Source organism: Necator americanus, chromosome II (assembly GCF_031761385.1).
Source record: "Necator americanus strain Aroian chromosome II, whole genome shotgun sequence".
Classification (NCBI taxonomy): Eukaryota; Metazoa; Nematoda; class Chromadorea; order Rhabditida; family Ancylostomatidae; genus Necator; species Necator americanus.
Window position 1 is genome coordinate 27,802,167 of NC_087372.1, and position 18,932 is coordinate 27,821,098.

At 39.9% G+C, this 18,932-nt stretch overlaps 2 protein-coding genes across 4 annotated transcripts; both read left to right on the forward strand.

Annotated features, from left to right (window-relative positions):
- Positions 1 to 6,894: 6,894 nt before the first annotated feature.
- On the forward strand, positions 6,895 to 13,068 carry RB195_019686 (uncharacterized protein; the record flags this gene model as incomplete). 2 transcript variants are annotated; one of them, XM_064187655.1, is made up of 5 exons in its annotated part: positions 6,895 to 6,915; positions 6,984 to 7,114; positions 10,516 to 10,619; positions 12,756 to 12,856; positions 13,018 to 13,068. In XM_064187655.1, 5 exons carry the CDS (start codon positions 6,895 to 6,897, stop codon positions 13,066 to 13,068), a joined length of 408 nt encoding a protein of 135 aa, XP_064043536.1. The 2 variants fall into 2 exon arrangements, with proteins under 2 accessions (XP_064043536.1, XP_064043537.1); XM_064187656.1 differs by lacking the exons at positions 10,516 to 10,619; positions 12,756 to 12,856; positions 13,018 to 13,068 and adding an exon at positions 8,174 to 8,327.
- Positions 13,069 to 16,540: 3,472 nt separating this feature from the next.
- RB195_019687 (uncharacterized protein) lies at positions 16,541 to 18,918 on the forward strand (the record flags this gene model as incomplete). 2 transcript variants are annotated; one of them, XM_064187657.1, is made up of 4 exons in its annotated part: positions 16,541 to 16,578; positions 18,282 to 18,512; positions 18,592 to 18,758; positions 18,824 to 18,918. In XM_064187657.1, 4 exons carry the CDS (start codon positions 16,541 to 16,543, stop codon positions 18,916 to 18,918), a joined length of 531 nt encoding a protein of 176 aa, XP_064043538.1. The 2 variants fall into 2 exon arrangements, with proteins under 2 accessions (XP_064043538.1, XP_013294963.1); XM_013439509.1 differs by lacking the exon at positions 16,541 to 16,578 and having other exon boundaries at positions 18,283 to 18,512.
- Between the last annotated feature and the right edge of the window lie 14 nt (positions 18,919 to 18,932).

Here is an 18,932-nt window from a genome sequence, read left to right on the forward strand (position 1 = left end):
ATGCTGCCATTCATCGATGTAAATTCAATTACCAATAAAAATTTCATCTGCACTTCACTCTTTCCGAATATTTTTTAGGTACTGTACTTTTAACTTCATATCAATGACTCACAAATTCAGAATTCACCCACTGTTACAATAACAGATTTCTTTTGTCATTATTAAGACGGAAACGTTTGAGTATCACTTTTGTGGCTGTTCACTAGACTCTGACTGGAAACACATGCACTGTGGCAGACATTAACTTATCAACACTGAGGTAGCAATAAAAATTTGCAAAAAAAAAGAAAAAGAAAAAAAAATTGTGCAGAAATTCATGAGGAAATCATTTTCCGCAGGTAATATACTGCGTATATTGTAGTACACCTGCACGAGATTCTGGATTGTGCAGCAGATCCCTAACATCTCTAAGTGAAAATGTGAAGGTTGCCATTATTTTGAGATTCTTCTCATTTCTCTTTTCTTTTTAAATCTTTTTTTTTTGCTTTTTCTGCTTGGATCCTCCAATAAATTTTTCATGGACTTGTGCTCTCTGCTTTGAGAGAAAAACTTTTTAATCTCGTGAGGTTTCGGCAAGACTCTCTTCACATTAGGACGGAGAATGCACTCTCACCATTAAAGGAACTTGTTTTTGTAAAAGAAACTAACATAAGGAAAAATGGGAACTTCTATCAAAATGTTATCAACAAAATACAAGGAAAACTTTTGTCAAAGGTTTTTCTACTTTCGAGGAGAGTAGAGTTGAGCTGATATTTTTTTACGTTTTTCAACAAATGATATGTTGGAGGCACCGTTTGCACTATCGTGGGTGCGATTAAAGAAGAAATGGATTATTTGAGATTTTTTAAGCGATTGTGTTGATAAAGTGTACTACAGCAACTAGGAAATATCAAGCTATAATGTTACACTTACAGGTTTCTTTGAATGAATGACGTAGTCTTTTGCGCACCAGATCATTATTTAAACTCCTTTATTTCCTCACCTTTTACGTAAAATCTGCTTCTTACTCACCTGTTCATCAGAAGAATAACAAGAGCTCCGATTTCTTTCATCCCTTTTTCATCATTTGTCTCGTTGTTTCGAAGGAGCAACAGTTTTCTGTTGCTAACACTACCTAAGCTAAGAATTCAAGAAATAAATAGTGGGAATTTATTTTTGATTTTTTAAAAATTACTTTTAATCCCATTTACTTATACAAGGCGGAATACGGAGCGAAGCTTATATAAGCTTATATAAAGTGGGGTGGGTGTCGTGTAGCGGTTAGAGGTTTCGCTTCCTGCACGATCGATCGGAGGTTTGAGTCCGCTCTAGTGCTCACCAAGCCTTTCACCCCTCCGGGGTCGATAAATTGGTACCACTTGTCTTGTCTGGGAGGATAGAAGCACTGACTTGACACATCGGCTAGCCACCGCAAGTCATTGTATAGGCCAGATACACGTTCGTAAACCTCAAACGATTCTGAATTGAAGTGAACGTGGGGGCGCATCCCAAGCGGATTGATTGACGCCAGAAACTTTAAACTTTTAACTTTTAAAGCGGAGCACAACCTATTTCCCTGAATCTTTTTTGTTCCAAATCCTATGCGATGAGTTTTTCCACGAAGTAGCAGAAAGTGTGGAAGACTGGCTGATCGCGAAGTTGCTGAACTTTCTCCTGCCGCTCTCGAACACCTAACTACGTTGTCACAAAAGTACGCATTTTGAATAGAAACCGTTATGAGAGCCATTAGATAAACACAACATTTCCTCCTATGCTTAAACAGCAATGGAGCTAGGAAATAGAATAAAAATTAAATGTATTCCTACCTTCTTCTGATAAAAAAGCTAGAAAAAAATAGGATTAGAAATAAATTGTTAGACACTCTAAACCAGCAGCGAGTTTTCTAGAAGAAGAAATTTGGCATCAATATTTTGAGACGGCATTCAGTTGAAAAATAAAGACAGAGATATTTGTCTAAGGTGCCCAAGGCTATTAACACTATGCATATCGCCTTAGACACCAGCTCAACATCAACACCAGCCAACCTTGTACTGTGCAGCAACTTTGTACGTGTACGTAGATTCCCCCGTAGAGCAATCATCTCTGCCGGAGATCTCGTGACTGAATTTCACATCGGCATTTCAGCGGAGTTATCTCAGATGTTGCGCGAAATCTCGTCCGATCGACCTCGAAACTACCACTTCAAAGAGTGGAACCGCATCGAAAAACCTACGTGGCTGTCGACTAAAATAGCCACCGTAGCCGCAGACACGGTAGGAGAGCGACCAGCCGAACTACTTTTTCTGATGCTCTCGTGCCTCCTTGAAAAGAGTCACCGCAAGAGCGGACTGAATTGAATGATTGGCAGGCGCTGACCTCGAACAGTAATCACGTTGAGTTGTTTGAATTCGCTGTCGAACTCGGTTCGGTGTTTTAATAACTGTCAGTGGCAAGCAATCAGCGTTCGATCTCCTGCGCTCTTTTTGTGAGTGGCGTCGCCGCTTTGTCGCCGAGACTTTTTTCTTCCGTGTTTCACATTTCACTACCTAGCGAATCTCATGTACCATTACGACAAAAACCCACATCGTTTCTGGATCAAAGCGAAATTGTCTGGCGGTTTTTCCAACCATTATGACCTTGGCGTCAGGTAACAAGCTAGTCACTTTCACGCAATTTGAACACGAACACCTGTGGAAAGATGTGTAAGAACAGCTCGTTCCACACTGCGATTCTGATATGAATCATTGGAAGTGAAATGCAGAGACTGTGTGGGCATCGACGAAAGGCCAATTTCTGGATATTTCGCAACAGCTGCCGAACTGTGGCTACCTCGACGAGGGCATTCCGCTGCCCTTTCTCTGGTTGGCTTCAGAGTTGGAGCGGCCTCGTCAGTGCGGCCGACGGTACCGCTGAACAAAGATATCCATCAGTGATTCTGTCCGTATTTTTCACTTTTTTCATCGCTACCTTCGCGCCTTCGATCATTTCATTCTAGCCACCAGCTTCTTCACTTCAAGCACGTTTTGTGGCATTTTAAAAGAATATTTACTAAATGCAGCCAGCTTTTTTTTCGGAGACAAGGGTGCCTTGGGTACGTGTGGAGGAGAATCATGTACTTCCCGGAAAACTTACCTTTTCTAGGTCTGCCCGACACATTTCCTCATAGTCAGCTCAATAGCAATGTCTTGGAAAACATATCTTGATTTTCATGGGATTTAAGAATTCTTAACGCCTCTTTACCATGCTCATTTCAATGCTACGCATAAAATCAGTCAAAATTTCCACACACGTTTCTCTTCCACTACCATCTTGTGAGGTGAATTACAAACAGCAGATAGAAGCCATCATCTAGAAAATCTTTCTCTTTATTCCCGCAACTTTCAAAAGACATAGTTTTGCAGTTTCTTCAGGAAAACGTCATAGAAGATCCTGTGAACACCACTTTTAAATATGGAAGTATTTTCTCGTAGAAGTAAGCTCTCCTCGTCACTGCGTCTTAATGAGTCATTTGTTTCACAGAATGCTGTGCGGCTGCAAAAAAAAAAAACATTTTCCGATGCGATACATCTGAACAGAAATCGAATACCGAAGCAATGACACATACGTTTAGTATAAAACCATGATTGCTTCGCTTGTTCTCGATTTTTCTGACATTACATTTACAGGTACATTATTTCAAATTAATTTCAAGTAGCTACGTGAGCAAGTCTCCGTATGTTTAATAATTCATTTCAACGAGAAGATATTTTTTCTCCTCTTTCTAATCAGCTCTACAAAAAGCTATAAAAATGTCATATATTAATCCATTTTCGCTTCGTGCAAAGGACAAGAGATGCAGTGCTGTAGCATTCCTGGAATTCATTTATCTCATCCAGAATTTTTTTAAGCACCCAATGTATATCTACATACCATCCTTAGAATCTGCTTGACCTTCAACATATTCAACCTTCAACATACCTTCAGCCGAAACGAACACATCGGAACGAACGAATCCGTATTTACCTACATTATTCAGATCGTCCTAGTTGGTTACGGTAGGTAAACATGTTCGCAGTTCTGCGGAACGGAATTCTGACAAGGTCGTTGTGATGCCGCAACGTGTCGACGTCGATACGCAGGTGTCAGCTCGCATAGGTGGATTCATTGAGAGAAAACTTCATAATCGATAACACTTCTGTCTCCTTCAAAATAATTCTGAATTCTTACGCGCGATTGGAAATTTATGGCTTACGTTGTTTTGCGACACGCATGTCCTAGATTCCACTTCTGGATCAGATTTCTATCCATCTATTATTTATCCGTATTCGTTTGTATTGTTGCGTTAACTAATCTTAGTGTTGGTAATGCGCTGTAGTTGCTCTTATTCTCTTATTCTCGAACTACACAATCACTTTTGGGTGCTATTTTTTGGACGGGATTTTTTTTCAACCCATGTCCCTCCCCCCTCGTGTTGTATTCGAATTGAACGAATCGTTCAGCTGGAAAATGTCCGAATGAGAGCGTGTTGATTTTCTCGGGACAACCACCATACCATCTGTCAGTCTACGTAATTGCGTGCTTTCCTCACCCCACTGTCACCTATACCTCGATCGTTCTTCGTTCGTTCGTGGTTTATGGTAGTTTAATTGCATGTCAACATGTCAGCGCATTCTACCGTAAACATGCCGAATTTGTTGCAGCTGTCATTCAAGAAATCTGATTTCTCAAGAAGTTCTCCATTGTTACTGCGATAACATTGTGTCTACTCTTCAGCGTTATCAGCTTAGTCTGAAGGTTTCCGTCCTAATCAGAAATGAAGTTCCTCTTGAGATAAGCTTTTTCCCGCTCAATCGCAACATTTGCGAACAATCAAATGAATGGTCTGTGAACATTCGTTTTGAAAATTTCCAGTTTTGAAGCGGTGATTCCCGGGCCATATGAACAGATGACGTAAAATTGCTTGGCTTATGCATTCTTCTTACATTTCTTACATTTATAAATTCTTTACCGATTCGTAAACGAAAACGTTGAGGACCATAAAAAGCGCTAGTCCTGGTTGGACGAATCGAAGACTATTCCTAGATGATTTAACGCGATCACATGAGGTTTTTCCAGTCCTGAGCCCACATGCAACATATTTACATTTCTGCGGATAAAAACGATGGAAATAAAACCGTCGCCACATTCGTTTCCCAACCACGCTATCCCCTATGGCTTGTTTAGCTTGGTGGCGAAGACTCGGTTGACAGCTTTTTGTTGCAGGAGTTAGCCGTTTCTGGGAAAAATATATCCTGCTCTAGTCCGATCGGATATGTATATCCACCGATAGTTTCTTCTGCTCGATTGAAGAACATCCAATGCATAGACATTTCAATTTATCTAATAAATCGCATTGGATACGGACCCAATTTTCATTCGCAATTCTGCCGAAAGTTGCTGTGACTCCACATGCCTACTTCAGTGTAGTTATGCTCATCCTGCCGGAGCCACGTCTTCACTTTAGAACAGTGTGGATTCCGGTTAGAAGATTCTGATTTATGGTGTAGTTTGGTATAAACGGTTAAATGTAGTTCTAACCGTACTTCTTCGCAACAATATGCGATTTTTCTATGACTGTACCCGTTTATTTTTTGTTCCCCTATCTCCCTCCAAAATAAGACCATGCCCCAATCGAAATCACAAGTTTTGATCGTTTTCGTTTTCTAGCATATATTGTATTAGTAACACCTTGAAGCTACCCCTTTCACTGTTATCCACGCCTTTTTATTCTTACACGTCCTCGAAGTCAAATTCAGTTTATGAAAACATGAAAGGGGGCTTCCTTTTGTATTTTTCGTACCTTAATGAAGCTAAGATCGGGCACACTACCGTAATGTCTTGTTCCCGAAGAAAAACAGTATCCGGTTGAATCTCCACTGCGTGTAAAATATCAATTCCTCTTACCTTCAAACACTCATTTAAACGAAATCCTGAATATTTTTAATGACATAGGCTTATGTTATGTTCTAGCGATAACATGCTTGAAGGATTATAAACAGTGATTCTAGAAAAATTCCGCTGTTTTCAAGCAAAAAGAAAGGACTTCCTGCGTATTTTCTGACGAATGGTTGTGCCGCTCAGAATGTCTCATCAGCTCAACAGTTTCTCACAAATAGCATCGTCATCGTCGATCGTCAAACTTCCGCACCTTCCGTTTATTACGATTCTACGTGACGGAAGAATCGATCGTTTATGGACATTTTTGTTCATTACGTTTTTCCTACGCACTTTTTTCCTCGTGTTGAACTTTTGTATCGTTGTACAGTACAGATACAACACAATTCTGGACTACTGCCAATAACGTCTTTTTTCCTTAAACTTAGCCAAAAAAAGAATAATCCGGGACGTTATTTGATTTCCACATTGCCCATCACATTCCCCAAAGGACAATAGTGTTTGTTTGTTGGCTTTTCTCTCCATTTAAATGGGTGATTTCACTTCTTCTTTTCCTAACACGAGCAGAAAAAAAATCTGTTGCACATCTATGAGCAAAGGAAATTCAAAGGAAATCATTTTAAAAGGTTTTTTTTTGTTTTTATCCTGTGTCGACATGGCGCCAGTGGACCAGAGATTCACTGATCTAAGTCTAACCGAAGTGTCGCTTCTCGTATCTTATCAAAGTCTTCAGCGATCGCTCGAACTTTATCAGAGGCCGCTGTTTAGGTTCTGGCGCACATTAGGAAGCGATGTTTTCAAAATTCCGGATGATTCGCCTTCCAGAATGAATGACTGATTTCTTGCATTTAATATGCTTTCGGGAATAAAACAACGAAATATGTTTTCACCCAACAGTTCCACAACCTAACTTTCAGGCTCACTGTAAATAGACAGGGTAGGTTATTTTCCTGGAAAAATTATTCACATCTGGTTATATCCGCTTCCAATCCCTACAGAACCATGGTGGGGCAAAAAATCTGGGTGAGTACGTATTTCACTGATCTAATAATCATATTTGCACTTTTGTGAAAATCTGTTGCTGTATTCAGCTTAAGTGCACCGATGGGAACTCCTATTCATATGTGAATTTGTGTCGTCTTCTGTGCAGATGCACCACATTAACACAGCAGATTGAGAAAACAAAGGCAGAACACTCACAATACGTTGAAGTAAACTTGAGGTTGTTTTTTCGGGTACGAAAATAGGCAGAGTCTTGACTGCCAGCGATATTGGAATTTTCTTCACGTTATCACCACTCCTTCATCGAACTATATTCTTGAATCGCTGGTTTTTTTTTTTTCAAGACTTCTTGAAAAGATCCTGAAATTTCGATGTTAAGGTCATCCGTTCTGGATTTGTTGTATTTGGTAAGCAAACTCTCAATCATTGCAAAACTACACAACTTTTTTTCGCTTTTTCTACTATTACAGTTAGTGTCTTTCGTTTTCCGAAAAATCGTGCTCCTTTTCGTAAAACCTTTTGCTACTGCAAAAATTAAATCTTAGTAGATTGCAGTAAAAATCTTCAATTTCCCACCTTCTCCAGGCGTTCAATATTACCATTCACAGTTTTTTTTTAAATAATAAAGTAATGAGTTGACGGTCGACGAAGTGACTGAACACAGGAAAAAATAGAACAAAAAATTGTAGGCCCCTTTAGAAGGTGAAAAACATCACTTAGTCTCCCTTCCGGTGTTTGCACGAAAATTAAATAGTCAAATTCAGTATTCATAGTCATTTCATAGTTATTCATAGTCAGTATTCATTTCCCTTCTTTCTTCTGCAAGCGTTAGGAAAAACACTCATTTTGCTATACGCTAGGATGAGGGAGGAAACTGTGAGTGAATGACATTCAAGGAATGTGCAAAAAGGAAATAGAATATTAACCATGTATGAAGAGAAGTTTATGATGAACCAGCGTATAATATGGATGATTTTCAAAATTACTACTGTAATATCATCTTATATGTGATACATTTCTTTCTTTATTCAATTGTATACTGTAATTTGAATAGCCCAACCGCTAGGAACCGTTGGACTTGTCGGGTGAGCGAAAAAAGATTTCTAGTAGATAGTCGCAAGCAATCGATGAATTTGATCAAAGTCATCAAATCAAATCGAAAAATCAAGTAAGAGGAATATTTGCATGGTAGACAGAGTAGAGTGTTTTCTCGGGAAGAAGAAACGGTAGTAAAAAGTAGGAAGAAGACAACAAAAAATTAACGTCTATTTGTTTCAAGCACTTCTTCGTCTGTAACGAACCTCCGAAGTCTGAAAGGAGATATCACTGTGTCGTTACGATCGTGCAAACGACACAATCCACTATCAATGGGTTTCCGTAATGTTCCAATTCTATTGGAACGTGTTCCACAACAATTTCTTCGTCAAGTATAAGTTGCTTATTCGACTGCACAGAAAGACAAAACCAGTCGATCGCCGTCATCTCTTGTCCAAGGAGATCATTTCTGTCCTGGATTCAGTTTCATGTCTTTCAAGCTTTCACACCTCCACAACAGGCTGCTTTCGTGTGTTCACCTCGGTGTTTTGAAACGAAATTTTACTTAGTGCTGTCTGAGCTCCTACTAATATTGTTTGCCGTTGTGCACTGCTCCAGTGCTGCACTTCGTCAGAAGCTTTTATGTGTCTGTCCCAGCCGAGGGAGGCTATTCACCGTACAGCGACCACTGACAGCCTTTTGTTGTGGAGGCAACCGCTATCGACGTGTATCTAGCCGGTTCTGTTGTCGATTCCTTCCGAAGTCATAACGATAGCATCTTTTCCTGAGATGACCTCCGTTTAAACGCTCGTTCATTCGTTTTACCATCAATCTTCTGCCACCAAATAGCGGCTGCCGATCTGATACGACCAGAAACACTCCCCAGTTCTACGGGATCGCCGCGCCGCGGTCAGCCTACATTTTGTCGCCGCCGCATGGCCTTGTTTCCCTTAGTAAACTACAAATTGTTCTCGACCTTCAACTCTCTCGTTACCTTCTCCACTTTGTTCGAGGTCTAGTGCATTTTTTCCACTGAACACAGAGTTACTAAAGCAACGACTGAGAGAAATGTTTTTGCGGGGTTGATTTCCGTTGTGCAATAAGCGCCAAGTTTGAAAAGCCTTTGATACTACGTCACAGCGTGTAAACGCACATGCTTTTGTTTATTTTAGCACAGATGCTTTTTGTAAAAGCAAATATTCAGAAATTGGACATAATCAAAGCATTCAAATCGAACCTCATTCTACGAAATCTACACTAGATTGTTCTTTGGATTTTCTTCGTGTTTCTTCTGCTATAAGATTGGAGAAAAAGCTGTCCTTAAACATTTTTCAAAAAATTAAGAAGAGGTGAAATACTGCTAAAACTCGACTGGGTGTGTCTGAGAACTTAACGGACAACAAACTGATTATTTCCGCAATTCTTAAAAACTTTGGTCTGCTTCTGAAATGAAACCGAATCATGTTGCCGCAGATTTGAAAAGTATGACGAAAACTGTAAAGGATTAGATGGGTTAAAAAAACTAAGAAATGAAAAATGCTAAAATGCTACATAGCATTTAGAAAGGAAATTCTCAAGAAATATTCACATTTGTTGTTGCTCTCACATAGTTCTATTAGTAATTTTCATAACTATTTTGTTTAGGCTCACCAACTAGATAGATAAGTAGCAATCTCTTTGTAATATAAGAAAACTCTCATCTCAATTTTGAAGTCCTCTCTTCCAAAAAACTGAGCACGGCGAAGAAAATTTTATCTATATCTTTTTATTATATTATTCTTTATTGATTATATTTTTATTATTTTATCTTTTTATTATATTAAAAAGGAAAGAAAAAAAATTTTATTAATTTTAATTTTTTAAATTTTTTACGGTAAAATCTTATCATTGGCCTTTCCGTTAGAGTCGTCTACATCAAAGGCCTCAAAAAGAATCCAGGTTCTCTGATGGTGTTCATATCCCACTTCTTGGCGATCCTTGATACCGTTCTCAGTACAGTTATAGTTCTTACGTACTGTACTTGTGTACTTGGAAAGTTATCGAGGCTTGGCAAGGACAGAGGAAGAGTTCGATGGGATATGCATGGCGTCAACATCCTCGAACCATTTCCAGGCCCTTGTAAGGACAACGTTCTCGAAAGCAAAACAAAAGAAAAAACGAAACAAAATGAAACGAATGCGAAACAAAGCATAAATTTTCATAGCCTTAGAAGCGTTACTTAGCGCGTTAGGTACCCGGTTACTTTAAGAGTACTGTAAACGCAGTTTCTAGCTGGGGGTACGCACCTGCATTACTGCTACACTATACAGATTGGATAGATGGTTGTGTTTTCTCAAACTTTTGCGGAAGAGAAGTTGCACCATCCAAAGAATTTTCAACCTCTTCGATGTCAAACGAAGAACACGAAGATGACCCAAAGATGATCTCTGACATCCAAACGATGCCTGTTAAATATCTATTTGCTATGTAACAGGACCTCTATCGAAAAATTCTAAAGAGGAGGCAGCTGGAAATGTTGTTTGTGTGGCGTTTCTTTGCAAGACTTCTCACCTGCACATTTGCACGATGTTCCAACTAATGATCAAGCATTCATCCAGTAACAACATTGATACCACAAAATAACTACGCAAACGGTGAGTACAATAGTAGTTTCGAATTTGGACGGAATTTTCGTCCAGGTCTAACAATAGGTACATGGAAAATCCTTGACGTTTCCCTTTCTTTGGCTTTCCGTAACTAAACGGGGTTTATTCAGCAGTCAACAAAGCAGTAATTCCCCACTCAAAGAAATTTGGCGAAGAAGTTCATAATAATGTTTAAATCCCACGTGTCTTCACAGTTTCTTAGCTCCTCATCAAATTTTCCGGGAACACAGATCGTTCAGCTTACGCTGTTAGCTTCCTAGAAGATTCCCTTTGTGGCCACAGCTGAAAAAACTTTCGATCTTCTCCGAAATTCTTCACGTAGCTCTAAGCTTTCAAATATTGCGCTAATACACTAGTTTTGTCGCAGCTTGTTCTGCACAAAATCCACCCCGTTACAGTATCTACCGTTTTCATCGAATCACCTCTAAGACACAGCGCATAATCCTTTCTTATTCTTCCATAAACATCAACACCGTCACTTCCAGTTGAGGTGTATCCTTCCAAGACTTTTGATTGAGGTACCTGCTGTGTATGTGATTCATGTGGTGAATGTTTTCGCTTGATAATCTTGTTGTCCGCGTGATTTGTTTGCCTTGTCGCACTACGTTCAAAAATAAGAAGCACTAACTCACTTGCTACTGAAAGATTTTCAAACGTAGTCCTTCCCATTTCGCCATCATACTGTAAAACGCTGTCCATTGAAAATTATGGTTACAGGGTTACAGACTCTTTTATTGGACCACAATGTTTTCAGTGTCATCGACCCCCGCATCAAAAAAACGTGTACTGCATTTTATTCTTATTATTAATACACTACTGCTTTTTAATAAACTAATTGCATCGACGAGTTTTAAGATATTATAGATATATTAAGGATATATTGCCATCAGCGGATTTTCAGATACAGTACGGTATGACTTCTCTGAGTGTTTTCAGTCATTCTACTGTAAAATTAGATAGATTAGATCACTCAGGAATAATTGATTCTATGTATTAAGCTGCTGTTAAAATGAAATTAAATGGATATACTGTCGATAATTTATGCTGTTCAGAGGCATCAGCAAGGTCAAAAAAATTGGACCCATCGAAAAGGAGGATTTACGTTTTCTGGCTTATTTTCTGTTACAGAGCGCTTTCTCTCTTAAAACCAAATAATCCAACAAAATCCTCAACTGACACATTTCTCTTTACGGTAATATCTTGTACTTTAAGAATTTGTCAGCACAGAAAGTAAAACGTGGTATTTGATGTGGTAATAGTTCGTGAGCTTCTTGAAAAAAGCCGTTGGAAGCGGTAGGGAATGTTTGGACGATTCGAGATTATTCAAATTTTAATTGTTCAAGTAAGCAACAATGAGTAACCTAACTCAGTAACAAACTCATCAACCTCATAGTTTGATCTCTGCACTCGAGGACTTTTCTGCACTGGAAAACTTTCATTTCCGACATTTTGGACTCTTCGTAGATATTGGGGATCACATGGATACAAGCGTATTTTTTTGCTGTCGCGCAAACATTGAAATCTGCTCAAATAACAGCGCATAACGCGAATTTTCATTGTGGTTTAAATCGGCGAGAAGGGACATGGAACATCGGGATGGCAGAGGAGACCACAACCGTTTACTAAGTTCAAAATCAGTGCCATTCACCTGTTTAATACTGTCGTACATGTTCTCTCTTGGATTTTTACGCTTCTCGTGGATGGGAATTGCATTTTTTACATTGAAATTGTTAATCCAGTGAATGGAAAATGCCTCCAACGCTCTCGCGCAGAATCAGAGCACTAGCTGGACGGATCCCATGCACTGTGCACATATACACGTTCATATTTCCGAACGAATGGTATAGAATTAAATTACTGCCTCACTCCGCAATATCTCAAGGAGCAATGTGATGGTTGTGATCGCCTGCATGCGCACCTCAGTTCTGATCAGACGATCGGACTTTTTACTGTGTTTCTTAATAAGATTCGAATAGGTTTGGTGAAAATGTAAGTTTTTGTGCTTTCGTTGAGTATAGGAAATAAGATTTGATACCTAGAAACACCTAAAAATTTAATTTAGATTGTAGAAAGAGCATTTTAAAATTAAAATAAGCATTGAACGAAATTACTATGCCTAGGCGATTAAATTCTTGGGTCTTTCTTCTACAGTTATAACTAAAAGGTCTGTTTTTGTTTTAGCAGTGCATGGTTCACTGCAAGACTGGGGAATTTTGACAAAACATCGCCGAAAAGATTCCGCTGCGGCTCTCGTCAAAGCTGGTCTGCAGCTTTCAAAAAAGGTAGGAATGGAATAAGACTAGACAAAGAAGTAGGAAAAAGAAGAGAAATTTGAAGAAGAATGGCAACGGAATTCTAGTCTTGCCGCGAAACTGAGTTTTCTCAGATTTAGCTGAGGAGAACTGGCTTTGATTGCTCATCTTGAACCTGTGAGCTCTTGCAGGTCGACAACAGTCAATATTGTGCTATAGAAAAGTACTACAGTACTGAATAGTGTGAAGTAAACCATGCAACCAAGATTTCTTCTGAAATCACTTTTCAAAGGAACCTTGTGAAGTTCAAAGTTTGGAAGAAGGTGTTATCTTTTGCGCTTCTCTGAGGGAAACTTTAGACCTTATCTTCTCCGAAAATCAAAATAAATTCAAATGTTTGTATAGATGCATTGCAATAGTATAGGAGGAAGATCGGCAAAGTATGGGACTTAGTTGATAAGTTTTCCTGGAGATTTGACATAAATTCATTGGAGATTTGAATTGGATTCATATCTAATTCTCTGCTATATCATTTTCTACTAAACATAGTATATATGTAGAACTCTTATTTTATCCCTATTTTTCAATAACTTTTTTGGAGGAACTGCATTAATTGATTTTTCAGAGCTGCATAGCACCATTGACCGATTGTTTACCTATTTTATGTCTTAGTAAATAAAGGAACTTCATCTTAGATATTCAGTCCAGCAATGTTGCAACCAATAGACTATGTACACAGCCAACTAATGGCCCTGGTAGGGATATTTGGCTTTTTCACTCCAGTGAGGTTTTTATGCAGAAGAAAAATCAGTTTTCTGTCACTTCTAAGTTAGACCTCTTTTTTATTATCTCAAATTTGAATGGATTCATATCCACACTGCGAAAAACGCCAATTCAAACGACAACAATAGTTCGAAAATCACCAGTGTACTATAGTGCAGCCGTGTTACTTTCACAACTAGTACATTGGAGAGGTTACTGTAGGATTTAGCAAAGATACGGAGAAAATTTGGAGAATAGGTCATGCAGCAAAGTAATATATCGCTTTTGGTGCGAATTCCGGTGCCTTCCTTTCATCATTTCGCAATTATACGGTAGTTACCGTCTCCTAAACAAGTGAGCTCCGACTTGTATCTGCATACCGTAGTACCGTTATCTTTAGTAGAATTTTCGTCGCCTATCCTTTTTCTAGCATAACTACACGACATTTTGATTGAATCTCCGAAGATCGCCGATTTCTTCTTATACAGGGGAAACTAACAGTTTTTGAGAGTACAGTAATAAATAGGCACTCGAGTCACCGCGTACGTAGTTCTTTCACAGCAAAACTCCCTTAGAAAATCAGAAAACCTTCTTTGGTGCTCGATATTTTCTTTTACAAATGAGGGACATTTATAAGGTCATGTTCCACTTGTATTCGTCAAAAAAGCATCTGATGTCTTGTCGTCCTATCGCGATAAAGTAGAGGACCGGCTCCATTGCTTCACATCGCCCTTCACAAGAAATTTCTCGACAAGAAGTTTTCTGATGGAAATCACTCGAAACACACTGAACATGCTTTTGAGACTCATAATTTACGAGTATGCATATGTATGTTCCAAATTTCACATCATCTTTCATCTTCTCCTGATTGAAATTTCGTTTATTGTCCATGAAACATCTTGTTTAATGAAATTTTAACTCTTATAAACTGGAATGATACTCTTCAAGCCGAGATTCCTCTGCGAAGCTTTTAGGAAACTTTTTATGGATCGAATACCTGAGTTATCGTTCTTTTAGAAGGGATTTGCACCTACTTTTAATAATTTTCATCTATTTGAGGTTAACTGAAACTCACTGGATGGCATTAACGCATTCTTAGAACGGGTCATTGTCTAACGAGTTGTGAAGTGGGACGCCATAGCTATACGCATATCCCCGTTGAAAGAATTTTCCAGAGTAGTTCCCTATTCCTGAAGGTTATCGAACCTAAGCTTAAGTCAAGTGTTTCCTATTACTTGCACATTTTTACACAGCGAGGTCTCTGAGCAATGCGAAACTATTCTTTCAGCTAGCTAAGAAATACTCTGAACGACCGTTTTTATTTCACAACTTCACATTATCAAATGTCATTTATTCTCAATATCACTCGTTCAAAATTTCCCCTAAAATCGATAGTGAGCATTTCACCCTCGAAATTGTGTCCGAAAATCCGATTACAACGATTTAACCTATCGGAATCTGTTAGGATCTTTGAACATGAATATAACGATATTTTTGAACGGTCAATTCGAAACCACCTCCGCATTAGATTCGAATATTCGTGGATATGATCCTAAAGAACTCGAAATCTTATCTACTTCTGCAGAATTGTTATCCTCCAAACGTCCTTACTGCTGGAAAATTTTGATGCCGATGGCGAGTGATTCCCAAATCGAACGGTTATTTTTAGAATCCGGTTCAAATTATTTTTGAATTTCACGTGTTAAAGCTGTAGAATCAGTTTGACTAGTAGCATGTGAAACAGTGGAAGCACTGAAACTGAAAGGAGCTGAAACCAAGTGCTTTGGAGGGGTCAAATCTGGAATTTCTACATAATTAGACATTTTTTCTGGCGTTTCTTATCTCTACCTTGCATCTTCAGGGGGTTTCACAGTTTTTCAGCTATAAAAACCAAAGAGGATTCAATCAATTCATTCAATTCAATTCATTCAAATACTGGGTTGCCCAACTAGTTCTTTCCTCTTTTTTCCCAACACGGAAGTTCAAGCGGTGAGACTACTACCCGACTTTGCTTGGGACAGGTTAGAAAGATGGTTTGGGATCTTTCTCCAGTATCTTCTTCTTAATTCGAAATGACAGGCTAGGGCGAGGTGAGTCCTGAACCGAGAAAAATTCTTCATCGAAACCTTGGAAACGAAATTAAGAAAACAAATCGAAAAACGTTCAGGATACATATACACACAGGTTCTGCAAAACCATCTCCTCGTATATGCATCGAATGTTTCTCAACCAGCTCCTCACTTTTTTTTTCGAGCGATGTCAAACCAAGAGACATGATATTCGTAAAATGTCCATTCTGATTTCCGACTTCCATCCACTGTGATTTTAAAAACAGGTTGTAATTTCAAACATCATTGATGCGAAGAATGAGATGAAATATTCTTGTTTTTCGTCGATTGATCAAATCTTTGCATTTAGTGTAATCGAAAATCCTTTCATTTATCAGCTTTCAATTGAAGCTGTACGTAAAATGGTGTCCTCTCAAGCGCAGCTGAATCCGCTCATGGAACTGCATATTTATCAGTTCTCACCAAACTACTCCATATAGCTATGGACAGAAATGTTAGAATGACCCGATCTCTTTTAATAACCGCTAGCTTCAAGTCTTAAACTGTCTTTGAGCATACCATAAGGTCCTGGAGCGTCAAAGTTCCAAGAGAACGTCCAAAGAAAAATAGGTGATTTTAAATTTGCGGAAGCTTGGACAGTGAGATCGGAATCATAACTAGTTCTCAGAATTCCAGAAAGGAACCGACATTGCTCGTCACATCTGACCAGAATAACGTTGTTATTCTGCGTAATAATAGAATCGGTTGCCGCCAATCTTGTAGGGTACGTACGGTACGGCCAGCGACTAGAACTGCAATGCGAATGACCTCATCTCAACTGCAACAGAAATTTATTCAAATGAAATGAATTATCAGGAATTAGGCATGAATACAAAACATATGTATGTATTTCTCATTTCATTCAGTCAACTTACGTCATAGGTGGGCTATTAGCGCTTCCTTGAGATTTTCACTACAGTGGCGAAAATCTTCTCCTCCTATCATTTTTATGTCATTTATGCGCACGGTTTCTTTTTTCTTCGCTAAAGTCATCGTCGAATAGTGTGTTCGCGTTTTTCTCACGTTTCTGACACCCGCACAGTTTTTCTCAGGCTTGATTCGAGCTTTTTCTAGCATGGGAACGACGCCTTACATGAATGGGTGGTCTTGTTACGTATTCCAGGAAGACACAATACAGGGACAACGGTGATGATACCGAATCTGTATGATTGTGAATGTCTTGTAGGAAGTTTCATAGGTTGTTTCTTTTCAAAGATCATCATTTTCTGTAATTTCATCCTCCTAACCTTGTCATTCCATCGGTTCCACATCTGTCTAGTGTACTTTTACATAGTGTTCATTTGCTACAAGTAGAAATTTGATTTTCGCGCGAGGTGCAGCTTCAGTGTTTCGCGCCAAAAAAACGAGTTTTCAGCAAAGGTCTTTGTGATATCATCCTCGCGATGTTTACAAGTACACTTAGAACCGGAAAGAGGCCGCGGATGGGTCTCCCCGTATAGCTCGCATACCGGTTCTCGGTCTACTGCAAGTCTGAAAAACAAAATATCTAGGTTCACCGGAGGCAGAAACCCAGACTCAGCACAAGATGGTGCCGGATGCTGAAGTTCGTCTATTTGCTTTCTCTCCTCGACCACCGTTGCGAATCATGAAGCGTCCCTTTTTCCGCTTTTGAACTGTTTTCAAAAGTCATCAGTCTGCAATAACTAGTGCACGACACGTATGAACTGGCAAAAGCCGTCAGTGACACCTCCGCTTCGTAAACATACGCTCACATGACTCATGAAGGTCAGGCCTGCCCGCCTCGGGGCAGCCACCTCGACTGACTTCCTCAAGAGAAGAATTCAGAACATCAATAAGGTACTTACAAGCAGTACTCCTGAAAGCTCTGGAGAGTAAGCGCCCGCCCATCCAGGGGCGGGGTGATTCGTGAGAACCTGGCTCGTTGCCAGCTACCCAGCGTGAGGGGCGTGGTCGGGCGACAGCGGCAGCCGAGCAAGCGTCATTATTGAACAGGCAGCGGCCGCCCAAACAGCCCGTGGTACAGCCGTGGTACTGGAGATCACATTACTGTTTCTGGACAACTTCTGCCACCTTAGCTTCGCTGTACTTCTATTCCCAACCCTTCTATCCTAGCATCTATACGCATCTTTCTCGCGTACGGTGGTTGATTTACATTCTCTCTGTGTGTCTGGCTATTCGGCTTTTACCGTACCGCTGCTGCCAAAGAGCGTGCCCTGTTTCGGTAATCCGATCCGTATTTGTTGACTTGGGGTGGGACTCTGTGACCTCTGGTACCCTTTGTATTGACCCCTCCCTACAATTACGAGTCGGGCATTCGAATATCCGTCCGAAGGCTGCGACTGGCATAATGCGCATATGCATCCATCCACTCACAAAGGTCCTATTTCGGCCGCATTGGACCTTCGAATACCGTCTCCAGACGTAACTGTAACTTGTGTTATCTGAATTGAAACTGTTCTGTAGAATAGAGCGGTCTCCGCCCCATCTAATTTGCATTTCCCTCGAAACGAACTCTCATTTGAATATTCCATTCTCACCATTATCTTGCGCGATCGTTATCGTGACTCATGCCAACTACAAATGCTAGTTGTTTCCGCTTTCAGAATGTCGTCTTCGAGCTCATCAGCCAAGACAAAAAGGTCTGCCCGAAGATGTCTGTTTGGCCGTGCAGATCCTGCTCTCACCCAGCAATGGCTGAACGACAGGCTCGAAGAAATCCGAAGGAGAGAAGAAGCGAAATGGGGCTTCAATTTCTCCTGCGAAGTTCCACTTCCGGGTACTTCCGAGTACGAATTCTCTCCCATTGCTGAAGAGTCTGTGCCGGAGTTCTATAGGTGTGCACTCCTTCATTTGTTGCAATTTTTCCTTTATTTCGTTAGCGTTTTATTCGTCCTCTACAGTACACCTCTTCAGAACTAAGCTGATCTCTTCGGCTGTCACCTCACCAGCTAAGGAGAACCGCACAGAGCTCTCCATCTCGGACGACTCGGATTCATCAATGATGGATATGTCGATGAGTCCCATCACTCCAGCCAAACGCGAGCATGCCACGCCAAAGAAACGCCACGGAAAAGTCACCGGTTCGTCTTCATTCTTATAAGAAGGCTGTATTCTTGATAACGTTTTTTTAGCAACAATATTTCAGATTACATGGTGGTCCGCAAGAAGCGTCTCCAACACTCCCCGAAACGACTGGACATAGTTCTGCCAGAGGGTGGTCGCCTTGCTGCTCGCGTTTGAGGACGTCAGCATCT